General features: G+C 34.1%; 3 protein-coding genes across 5 annotated transcripts; 2 read left to right on the top strand and 1 right to left on the bottom strand.

Moving 5' to 3' along the window:
• On the top strand, positions 314-1,686 carry LOC104785060 (GDSL esterase/lipase At2g42990). The gene is made up of 2 exons (XM_010510185.1): positions 314-688; positions 782-1,686. Exons 1-2 carry the CDS (start codon positions 320-322, stop codon positions 1,463-1,465), a joined length of 1,053 nt encoding a protein of 350 aa, XP_010508487.1. The 5' UTR covers positions 314-319; the 3' UTR covers positions 1,466-1,686.
• LOC104785059 (transcription factor JUNGBRUNNEN 1) lies at positions 1,853-4,155 on the bottom strand. Its single transcript, XM_010510183.2, has 3 exons — positions 3,870-4,155; positions 3,048-3,322; positions 1,853-2,345 (listed from the first exon to the last, which is right to left on the bottom strand). The coding sequence occupies exons 1-3, from the start codon at positions 4,126-4,128 to the stop codon at positions 1,986-1,988; spliced, it is 894 nt and encodes a 297-aa protein (XP_010508485.1). The 5' UTR covers positions 4,129-4,155; the 3' UTR covers positions 1,853-1,985.
• Positions 7,237-10,311, top strand: LOC104785058 (transcription factor PIF4-like). Of its 3 annotated transcripts, XM_010510182.2 has the most exons (8): positions 7,237-7,444; positions 7,546-7,680; positions 8,276-8,349; positions 8,443-9,094; positions 9,183-9,263; positions 9,393-9,458; positions 9,535-9,840; positions 9,976-10,311. In XM_010510182.2, exons 3-8 carry the CDS (start codon positions 8,285-8,287, stop codon positions 10,075-10,077), a joined length of 1,272 nt encoding a protein of 423 aa, XP_010508484.1. In that variant the 5' UTR covers positions 7,237-7,444; positions 7,546-7,680; positions 8,276-8,284; the 3' UTR covers positions 10,078-10,311. The 3 variants fall into 3 exon arrangements, with proteins under 3 accessions (XP_010508484.1, XP_010508483.1, XP_010508482.1); XM_010510181.1 differs by lacking the exon at positions 7,237-7,444 and having other exon boundaries at positions 7,451-7,626; XM_010510180.1 differs by lacking the exon at positions 7,237-7,444 and having other exon boundaries at positions 7,451-7,680.

The following is a 12,577-nucleotide window of genomic DNA, read 5'->3' as shown; positions in this document are numbered from 1 at the left end:
TATTCCTTTAGTTTGGTTCTTTAATCAAATTTGTACAGAGTACTTATGAACAAACAAAAAAAAAAACAATCTCAATTAAAGAAAGAGTAAAATATCAATAACGACAATATCTTAAATCTTATGTTCCTAAAAAAAATTGATTCTATACCACCGAATTCGAATAACTTATAGAGTTATAGTACACTGAAATTAACCCAGTTCATAACACAAGAATTCGTACACATATCTAATATTTTAGTTCATTAAATACTATATAGTATGTATATATACTGAGTGAAATTCCTAGGTACCATCGCCGCATGCTAAACAAGTTGTTAGCATGGCAACACATTATTTGTCACCATCAATATTATGCATTATTTTGGCCACTCTTGTCTCCATTGTCGGAGCAAAGGTCCCGGCGATTATAGTCTTTGGTGACTCTTCCGTAGATTCCGGCAATAACAACTTCATACCAACAATGGCCAGAGCCAATTTCGAGCCTTACGGTCGTGACTTTCCCGGGGGACGTGCCACTGGCCGCTTTTGTAACGGTCGTCTCTCTTCCGATTTCACTTCTGAGGCTTTTGGCCTTAAACCGACCGTGCCAGCCTACCTTGATCCGTCCTACAATATCACTGATTTCGCCACCGGGGTTTGCTTCGCGTCCGCCGGCACAGGCTATGATAATGCCACGGCCAACGTGCTTGTAAGTCCACCATTCACTTCAAAATACATAATTCCGGTTGATTTCTTGCATAACAAGATATATCGAGATGATTGTCTTGTTTTGAAATTTTAGGGCGTGATTCCATTATGGAGAGAAGTAGAGTATTATAGGGAATACCAAAGCAAACTTTCCGCCTATCTTGGCCACCGTAGAGCTGCCAGAATCATCAGAGAATCTCTGTACTTAGTCAGCATAGGAACCAACGATTTCCTTGAGAACTACTTCACATTACCGGACAGGAGATCTCAGTTCAGCATCAGTCAGTATCAAGACTTTCTGATAGAGATAGCTGAGGTGTTCTTAAAGGATCTTTACAGACTCGGAGCTCGGAAAATGTCTTTCACCGGAATCTCGCCTATGGGATGTCTACCATTGGAGAGAGTGACGAACCTTGACGACCCTTTTAGCTGTGCTCAGAGTTATAATAACCTGGCTGTTGATTTCAACGGGAGATTGAGAAAATTGGTGATGAAGTTGAATAGAGAGCTCACTGGAATGAGGATTTTCTTTGCTAATCCTTACGATATCATTTGGGACATTGTAACCAAACCTGATCTTTACGGTCTAGAGGTATCTAGTTCTGCATGTTGCGGCACGGGATTGTTCGAGATGGGATTTCTTTGCGGCCGGAACAATATGTTAACTTGCAGTGATGCGAATAAGTTCGTTTTCTGGGACGCATTTCATCCCACCGAGAGGACTAATAAGATTGTGTCCGATCACTTTTTCAAGCATCTCAAGAATCTGTTTCATTGATCCTATATATATATATATATATTCCTATTTTACTTCTTTATGAGTACTTTTGCAATTAGTCAAATACAATTTCGAAGATAAGAGCTTTGAATGGATGTGAAAAGTGCAGACGATTGATCCAATAAAAAAGTTGAAAGAAGGTCAGAGAAATAACTGGTTGCTTGAGCAAGAAGTATCAGAAAAATCTCTTCCTCTAGAGTGTTAGAATTGTTGTTTTAGTAATTTCGGGATAGTTAAGAATTTTTTGGTTAATTAGATCCATTTAATATCAAAATCAAAATTTTAAAAATGGGTTGTTTGATATTTGCTTCATTTACGTCCTTTTAAATTTTAACGTTGTCCCTTAATGGGTTTTAAGGGATTACTTTCCTTTTAACATATGGTGCATGCATGCAAACTATATATGTATATCAAAACTATTAAAGTGTCATTACAGAACATCAACATTATTATCTAAAAACAAAAGCAATGGTTTGTTTTATCTTTTTACACAAGGCTCATGAGAAAAGGAAAATTATTACTAGGGTTTAGTGTTGCCATCTATAACAGATCTAAGTTCATCCCAACTTGCTGAGTCTCCGATGAAATCTCCACCGTTGACGTTCCAGAAACTGAGGAGGTTATTATCATTACAAGATGTATATGTCGGTTGATTGAAAGCCTCCATATGTTGGTTCCAATAAGGATGATTATGTGGCTGAAGCGGCGGCTCGTGGGACAAGGAGTCTACTACGCGGTGGCTCGTGTGGTCTGAATCTAAGCTGCTTGTCTTAGAACACGAGTCGGTTAAGGTGATAACCGGTTTTCGGATTGGTGGTACGATGGTTGGGTTTCTGTGAGATGTGACCCGTTTGAAGATTCTGCATAGTGTCCATACCTCCTGTGAGAAAAAAAAAAAAGACGGACCCCATTATAAATTTATTCCAACTGTAATAATATCTGAAAGCAATTTATGAATGCGTGATGCACTTTTGTAATTATTACGACTATTCGAATCTTCAAATGCTATAAAGAAATTTCATATATACATAACTGTCCATTAAGTGCCATTGACTCAATGAAAAGTCTGAATTTTACTAAGAGAATCCGATTCTAACAACAATAGGTCAATATGTACTCGAAATTACATAAAACTAATGGATGATATCATTATAGTGGTTATAGTTATGCTGATTAATGGATGAATTCATTATAGTTAAAACTTAATTCATTGTGGACGTTCTCACTTACATTAGAGCTTAATTAGTCTTCGTGTGAAACAAATAATTAGTTGGTCTATTTTTAACAAAAAGGTTGGGGCCATACTGAGAAGAAAATGTGGTGTAGCTTTCTCAATAGCTCTAGCTCGTTTGGAAATGTGTTCGTGACTGACTTTTTAAGGCATTTAATTAACACTACGAATGATAGAAACTTGTCTCTTCAAAAATGGACAAGATATATGGTTTAGCCTGATGAGTGATGATGATATTCTTGGTTAAATAAACCGGATTTTTTTATAAAAAAAAATTGTTCACAAATGGCAAAACAACGTAGATTAATTTACAAAAGAAAAATTGTTTTAAGACAAAAACAAAATACTCACAGCTTGTTGTGCTGGCGAGTCGGTTTTGGTGGTAGAGGGGAGGCGGAATTCATGCATCATCCAATCGGTTTTGGTGCCTTTACCGGCAGAACCAAGATAGTAAACCAAAGATTTCTTGAGACCGACACAATCTAGATTGGAGTAAACCGGTTTATCAATACCAGTGGCTTTCCAGAACCCTGAACCGGTGACTCGATTTGGTCTAACGCTATTTCTGTATTTCCTACCTCTCATGCAGAAGAAGTACCACTCCTTTTCCCCGACGCTGTTCACTCCTGATAAGATCCACCGTTTAGTTAAAGCTCTTATTAATTTCGTAAAAATTATTTATAGAAAACGAAAACTAAAACAAACTATATATATAAGTCCTAGCTAGTAGTGTATAAATACAATTTCGCTTTCACTACCTAGTTAATTCTGTATGCATGTGTTGCATTTCCAAAGTTTCAATTGACTAGCAACTTGTGTAATTCAGATTTTGAGTTTTGTATATTACTATATTTGGTCTATGAAGTTTAAATTAATCATCGAGGGTGTTCAAGACAAATTATATTTTCGTTTGGCTTGACACAAACCAAATTTGTTTATAAGCTAACAAGAAAAATCCTAGTCGGCTATCTTATTTATGTAGATATCTAGCTATCTATAGAAATTGAAACCAAGTCGGTTTTTCGAATATACTTTTTTGCTATTTTGTATGTTTCTGACTCATAGGAGATCAAATTGGACATTTCTTATTACTGAGCTAATAATCAATGAACCGATAAAGAATTATAAGAATTACCGATAAAAAAAAATGGGTGATCCAAGAAAAAGACTTACTAGTAAGATCCCAAGGATCGAACTTATAGATATCGATCTGTTTGATAAGTTCGAGTTTGATCGGTTTGTTCTCTACTTTTCTTCGAAGATAAAACCCTAAAAGCTCTTCGTCCGTCGGATGAAATCTGAATCCAGGAAGTGGTGCTTCATCTTCTTCTTCATGATCCTTACCTAAGTTACCTTTGCCACTCATCTTCACTACATCGATCTCTCTGTAACACCAATCAAAGTCTCTCTGTATGAAAAGTTCTCTATGCATATATGTGTATTTATATAGGTATAAACTTTATCTATTAAATGATTATTTCTCTGCCATTTAATTGGTGCTCAGTCAATTACGAATGACTTTGACTATTATTATGCACACAACATCTTATAGACTTTCCCAAATATGAAATATCTTTAACGGGTTTAATTAATCGTCCTCATTATTTAAATATTATTTATTCAATGAAGTAATGTATTCTTAATTAAATTTTGCGTGAGTCATTTATTTGTTTTCAAAATATGATACTTTTATAGATAAAACTTGTTCTGGTTGTGTTTAAGTATATTTCTTAAAAATATATAACAAAACAATAAAAAGTGTTATATAGTTTGATATAGATGGCTATTAAAAATTACGCAGAAAAGTCCAGGGAAATGGAAAATAATTAACTCACTGATTGCAACTAATTTATATGTATGATGTAATATATAATCGAAAATCAAACATGTCGTTATCTGTAGTTGTTACGTACTACTATTACAGTAATAATATCAGATTATCATTAAACTGTAAATTCAATACATACGTGTAAGGGAAGTCACGTGGTTTGACCATATTAAAATTTTGCAAAATATCGAAGATGTAAAAGGTATAGTACTACTATTAAACAAAGATTCTTATGAATGATGATAAAACCAAAAGATAACTTTTAAATATGCCTCCTTTATAGACTCCATGCACTATTTTGATGGCCGGGGAGCCAAATACAAACGTAGAAGGTAAACCAAATCGATATATAAAAGTGTACGTGAGTATATATATTTTAGTCAGAGGACGCCTAATTTACTATTTTCCTGTTATAAATCCAAAACATGTAACAAGCCTTTTGGACCAATCAACATATAACTCTCTCTGTAGACATGCATATTGTAATAGGCAGAAAGACCAGAGAGTATACGTACGTACGTACGTTTTGAATGATGATGTACAGGTTACTATCGTTTGTTCTTGGGCGGCAACAAATTGCAAATAGTTATTTCATATTTTTTGCCACACCAAATCACCAATATTAGTTTATATATCCTTAATTATCTACTTTTATAATTTCTAACGACAACATTTTCCACTTACAGTATTACTAAAATAACTCTTTACAGTTGCGAATAGGAGCCTTGGTAAATCAGAAACTGGGTTGAACATAGTAAATCATGCATGATGTAAACATGACGCCTACATGATCTCATAATGAGTCATTAACCACTCCACTTAACATTATATTGCGAGAAAATAAAATAGTTGGAATGATTAGTAAAATAGTTGGAATCAAGGTGATAGGTAAGGATAAAGGATGGGCATATAGTAACTTTTTTTTTTGGTAATGTGTGTTTAGGTTGTTTCGTTTATTGTAAATTGTAACAGAATAATCATCTTGTAGTAAATGAATAAAAGAAAATAAATAAAGGTTGAAAAATCACAAAGCGAAAATTAGAAGTTAAAATATGTATAGGACATAAATCCTTAGATGAAGAATTAAAACGATGGCAGGCATGGAGAGGAAAATTAACTATCAAAGAAAAGAGAAACGATATAACTTAGCTCTTGTGGCCGAATGGGAAAGTGACTCATTTGATGTATATAAAACATTCAAAGTCCAGATTTTGACTGTTGAATATTATCGTTTATAATTCATAGTATAAAAAAACAAATACTAATAAAAAGTTGCCACAACAATATTTAAGTACACATCCAATGTTCTCGGGAAGACAAAAGAAACAAAAATTAACAAAGGTTTTCAAAGAAGAGGAAGAGAGTCAAAGGAACATAATATCCAAGATTTCAACTCCATAACTTTTTTGAATTTCTTCGACACGAAAAAGAGAGAAACATTGAATGATGATAGATATCAGCATCAGGTTTCTATAAAAAGTATGTTCATACTAAAACAAAGAAAAGAAAAAGAGATAAACAACAAGCAAAATTAGCTAGAAAAAAAACAACAAGAAAAACTTGTGCATTTTTGATATGTGGGATATGTGAATTAGCACATCATCACGATTCACGAGACACGAGTTTGGTGGAAGCGGCATAGCTCCGGATTGGTGCGGCGAAGATTCTTAACCGCCAAGACTCTGACGCAACTTGTCTTTGTATTCTTTTTTTTTTCTTTTTTTTTTAGAAAACTTGTCTTTGTATTTTAGTGAAGTACTATTTGTTCTTTTGGTCCCCGGAAATTTTTGACCAAAACATTTTGGGCCTCTCCGTATAAAGTTTTTTTCTGGATTTTGCTGAAAGGCCCATTACTCAAATCATAAGTTGTTACTACTGGTTTTCGACGCTATAGTATGGAATCTTTGAAATTAAAATGCAATTGAAGTTTTAAGAATTGAGATTTTATCTTTGCGGTGCAGTTAAAAGAGAAAGATAGTATACGTTTGAGAAAAATTAGCATGAAGTGTAATCAAGAGACACGCGGTGTGGGATATGGGTCCATTACAGGAGGCACGATGGTCCACACGAATAATTGTAACAACGACAACAGAATTATTTGCATATCTAAGACGATATGAATCAACAACGACGAACACATAAGATCTTCTCCAAATTTACAAAAGGAGAATCAAATTCTTAGGTGGACGTTGGAAAGATTAAGGTTATAATTAATTAGTATTAGAAACTAACTGATATATTTGTAGTGTGAATTAAGTAATTTCACCAATTACAAAACGTTTTGTTTTCCTAAATCCAAGAGTTCCCTTAAATGTGAATATATAAACGCCAAAAAATATGACATGAACGTAGTATATACTAATAAACTCGTTGAGACTCTTCTGCGTCGAAAATTAAATGAGACCATTGAACTCGGATGATAAATCACCCTTTACTTTACATCATATCGTTGATAACAAAATCAAAAAAACCACGTAATTTATTTTGGCGCATAGTGAAGACTTGAAGAATAAAACGTCAAAACTAAAGATAATTCTCAGGGAAAAAAAAAAGCCATATGAGAAAAGGTGTCGACAAAAAATAGATGATGGTAGTATATGATTTGACAAAAACACCCTCAAATCATTGTTTTCAGAGTTCTTTTTTTTAGATAAGGTACAGATCAGAAACCACCTCTAGAAATCGAGCAATAGATCTCATTCGCTTAAAAGAAGAGAGAGAGAGAGAGATGAGAGATCTATTCTCTGCTCGTGCAGTGCAGCGTCCCACTGATTCCAACATAATGTCCCAAAACTTGCCACGTGGCGTTCATTACAAAAGATTGCAGTACTGTTGTCCTTAGAGAATCATTATCTCTCTCGCTGTAATATCATATCTTTATGCTCCTGTCACTTTCTGTCTGTACTGTACCCCAAAAGAAGTAAAGACCCCTCTCTCTCATCCTCCTTCCCCTCTCTGTTTCTTTCATGTTTTATGAGAGTTTTCTCAAACACTTTCTGCTCTTTGGGTTTCTTTATCTAGATTGAGTAAAACGAGATAGAGTAGAGAGAGAGTTGTCTTGTGTTGTGTTGGGCGTGGAACTTAGAACTTTCCACAGATCAGGTATCGAATCTTCTCTTTCAACTTCTGATTCGTTCAGAAGCTTTTCCTAATCTGGTCAGTACTCTGTACTCTTCTTTTACGGTTTTTTGTTCTTTCGTTTAAAAGATGTTTCTATATTTGGAAACAACTATTTTTGTAAGCCTTCCTAGATTGCTGGAATATAAAAAGATACTCCTTCTGTCTCACAAAGATTGATGTTTTGAGATATTTTTTTGTTTCACAAAAATTGATGTTTTGTAAACATCAAGAAATAATCATTGAAAATATTTAAAATTTTGAATTGTTATTGGTTTATATTTTCTCTCTCTACCAAAAAGTAATTATAAATTAATTTACAAATAAAAACTAAAATTTTTCTTAATATGTGTGAAAGTATCAAAACATCAATCTTTGTGAGACAGAGGGAGTAGTTTAACTGGAGAACGAACTCATGGACTTGCTTTAAATTTAATTATTTTTTTAATCATTCTATAATGATTAGAGTAAATAAACTATTGTGACTCTGAATTATATAAAATCTGACTTTATTATGATGTTCCTCCGTGTATCTCTTAATCATTAGCTCTGTTCACTTACAACAAATACTAGTAGTATATTCTAAGGTTAGTTAAACGTTTTTTTTTCTTTCCCCCTTTTGAAATGTCTCCAGAGATCTAACATGGAACACCAAGGTTGGGGTTTTGAGGAGAATTATAGTTTGTCCACTAATAGAAGATCTATAAGGTATATAATAATCTTTGATCTATTCGTTTAGCATTTTGCTTACAACAAAAAAAAACTATATAATATAGTCTGAGTGTGTATTTATATGTTTAGGCCACAAGATGAACTAGTGGAATTGTTGTGGCGAGATGGGAAAGTGGTTCTGCAGAGCCAAACTCATAGAGACCAAACCGAAACACAAAAACAAGATCATCGTGGTGGAGCCCTAAGATCCAACACCTTTCTTGAAGATCAAGAAACTGTTTCTTGGATCCAATACCCTCCAGATGAAGACCTCTTCGAAACCGACGACTTCTCTTCCCATTTCTTCTCAACCGTTGATCCCCTCCAGAGACCAACCTCAGAGACTATTAAACCTACGTCCGGTCCTGACCAACCTCAAGTCATGGATAAGCCTAAGGCCTGTCATGACCCTCCTCAGGTCATGCCTCCTCCTAAATTTAGGTTAACTGATTCATCATCAGGAAACATGGAACTAGGAAAGGAACAGTACTCGGTGATGACCGTTGGACTTAGCCATTGCGAGAGCAACCCATCCCAGAGCGATCTTGATGTCTCAATGAGTCATGCTCGAAGCAAAAACATCGAAGAAAAGCTTTATCCGAACGCAAGCTCCTCATCAGGTGGCTCCTCAGGTTGCAGCTTTGGCAAGGATATCAAAGAAATGGCTAGTGGAAAAAGCATCACAACAGACCGTAAGAGAAAACACATAATGGACACTGATGAATCTGTGTCTCAATCAGATGTATGCTTTAATTTTTAAGTCGTTATGATAAGTTCTTGAAAACGTTTTTTTCTATCCATCTTGATTGTTTATATAATACGTTGTGTAGGCAATAGGTAACAAGTCGAACCAACGATCAGGATCAACACGAAGGAGTCGAGCAGCTGAAGTTCATAATCTCTCCGAAAGGGTACTTCATCGGTTCGTCTATATATGATATAATATATATAGTTTAATGTTAAAAAGATATCATATAACATTCAGACAAAGAAAACAAATACAAAACTCTGTTTTTTTCTTCTTTTCTAAATCTAAATAGAGGAGGAGAGATAGGATCAATGAGAGAATGAAGGCTTTGCAAGAACTAATACCTCACTGCAGTAAAGTAAGTTACTAAATCGAATCTAAAAGTGGAGAGTTGATAAGTTCATTGGTGTAATATTTAGTTCTGTTTTTTGCAGACCGATAAGGCTTCGATTTTGGACGAAGCCATAGACTATTTGAAATCACTTCAGCTACAGCTTCAAGTGATGTGGATGGGGAGTGGAATGACGGCGGCTCCGATGATGTTCCCCGGTGTACAGCCTCCACCGTTCATGCGTCAGATGCAGAGCCCGGTACAGTTACCTCGATTCCCGGTTATGGATAGGTCCGCAATTCAGAACAATCCCGGTTTAGTTTGTCAGAATCCGGTACAAAACCAGATATTCTCTGACCGGTTTGCTAGGTTCATCGGTGGCTTCCCACAGATGCAGGCCGCGTCTCAGGTAAGGCCAATAATATATATGGCAACATCTGATTAATAAGGGTTGTATTATTAATTAATACGAGCCGTAGGGTGCCACTTTAATGTTAAAAACGACGTAGTTTTATCTGACACGCTGTGTGGTTTAAAAACTCAGCCGATGGAGATGTTGAGATTTGTGTCACCGGCGGGACAGCAAAGTCAACAACAACCGTCTGCGCCGACCAAGACAACCGATGGTCCTCGTTTGGATCACTAGGTTTGGGGTGGCACTCCTTTCTTCTATATATTTATGGTATGTTTGTTTTTAATTACTTTCTGAACATAAAATTAAAACGTTCAAGGATGTAATATTATAGAGTACTGTACTGCTTTACGTTATTTTCTGTATATGCGAGTTTTACGTATGTCAAAATGACATGAGATTTTTTGTAAACATGATGTTAGAGATATATATATGAGTTTTTGTAATCATGAAAACTTTGGAATGCGATTTCTTTTCTAATCAAATTTAAGGATTATATACTGTACAACCCGTAATTAACTATGTATGCATTTATCTAAGCTGTCGTTTTCTTTTACAAAGATTGAACTACCTCAGATCACACCTCTATAAGATTGAACTACCTCAGATCATACCTATTTTTCCAATGTAGCTACAATTCCATTCAATTTTTCTGTTCCCCTGATGGTAAACATTCTGTGTCTTTTTTTTTTTTTTTTTATAGATAGAAACATTATGTTCATTTATAAGAAACACAGAAAACACTTATTTTCTCAAAATACTATACGTCTAGCTCTCAGGAAAAACAGATAGTAGATGATAACTCGTCTGGCTGAAGTTTGAAAAAGATATGTGATAACAGTGCAAACTCTATAGTGTCATATTGTTCGATGAGAAACTACATAATAAATAACAATGTCTTTAGCCAATAAATTAAAATAATAATAATGTAACCTCTTCTAGTTGATGTGTCTATATTATAGAGATGGGAAAGGCAAGTCACATGCGAAGGAGCAGATTTCAATGAAAGTCATCTGTCAATTTGTCAAACATCGACATTATAAGTTTTTTAAGCCATGTGCTGGAGTACTGGTCAGAATCTATTTTAGCAATTATTTATTATTGAGTTAAATATCTTAGATATTTTCTGCATACTGTTTTTTTTTTTTTTTTTTTTTTTATGTAATTTATTCGAACGATTGAAACAGATGATCGAAAACACTTATATTATAGCAATATATAGCATTATAGCCAAAGAAATTCGAAAGTGGAACCCGTCAAAGGTTGGATGCATACATTGAGACAGACACGGTGTCTGAGACACCATATCCTTAAATTAAATCTTCGTTGAACATCAACATAACATTAGTTTAGTGGCAAAATAAGTAAATAAAGTGTAGAACAGTACAAAGATGAAAAATAATAGTATATATTAGGTTTACTAGTCTTCAAATCATGTGAAATTGTAAATCATTCACGAATCACTACTAAATATATGTTTGAATCAAAATGCTAAGATGAGTTTATTTCATTTTAGATTGAATTTTTGGTTGGAGCACAAGTCCATGGATATGATTTTAGTGGTTAGATTATAATTGTGGCTTTTGTGTTTGATCGACCCGGCCAAAATAACTTTTCGCCATTTCTTTTTCTTTCTATCCTTTCTTTTGAATTATGTGGTTCATTTTGTATTTTCAGTTGGAAACAGTGATCGTGTTTGGCAAAACATCAAAATCTCGTTAACAATTTTCGTTGGATGATTGAACATAAGTAAATGCGTCCCTTTTAGCCACTTCCATGGTGTTGCGTGATAAAAGTTGTATAAACGTTCATGCTTGGTGAAAGGTCTTCCTATTCGAAATAAAATTCCTCGGGTGGTTGACAATTCTTATCAAAAACAAATACAATTTATTGTGTAAAGGAATTTCGTATAGATGTCATTTCATTAGCTCTTTTGGTTATTAAGAAAAATGTTTTTTTTTTCTTGGTTAATTATAAACAAAAGATTTCGTACCACAAATCAATATTGGCTAGTAAATATCTTATATGATTTGAATTTACGTACGATATTGTTTGGTCAAACAAACAACAATACATTTATCATCTCTGCACACCCTTTATAAACACTAACATTTGTATATGATCAATTTTTATAGGTCAAAAAGAATAATACAAATATTTAGTTAAACCAAGGGTTTGAGCCATTGCAGTTCGACTAAAGCAGCTGGCTTGCAAGGATATGTAATGAAAGTATGGAACACAAACGCTGTTGAAATCGTGTGAGTTGGTTATAGCGTGTCAATTTTTTTCGTCTTCATTTTATTCAGTTCGTAGTTTACAAGTTGTTTTCCCTGATTTTCTCTCTATCTCTTATGTAACTATTCAAAACCCCTGGTTCGTAGTTAATTGCTAAAGTTGAACCCTTACTAATGTACGTACGTAAGTAAGATCGTTGACAACAAAATATTCCGTTTTATTATATCCCCTCATTCACACCATTATCTTTAAAAAAACTTGTTTATATCCACACAAAAATCACTAACATTGTATAATTGAAAACGTGTAGAAAGTTTTCTTCAAATTTATAATTAAATTGTTTTACATTAAATATTGTTTATATAAAAAGAATATTTATACTCCACCAAAAAAAATTTTATTTAATTAAGCTGCAAGAATCATTGTCACACTAAAATCAGTCATCAGCCCAAAAGTCCAACCCGGAACACATGTATGTAGCAAGAATTTTGATATATAT

The sequence above is a fragment of the Camelina sativa genome, chromosome 5 (assembly GCF_000633955.1).
Source record: "Camelina sativa cultivar DH55 chromosome 5, Cs, whole genome shotgun sequence".
Classification (NCBI taxonomy): Eukaryota; Viridiplantae; Streptophyta; class Magnoliopsida; order Brassicales; family Brassicaceae; genus Camelina; species Camelina sativa.
The sequence above is the reverse complement of the archived record's forward strand: the minus strand, read 5'-3'. Positions and strand labels throughout refer to the sequence as shown.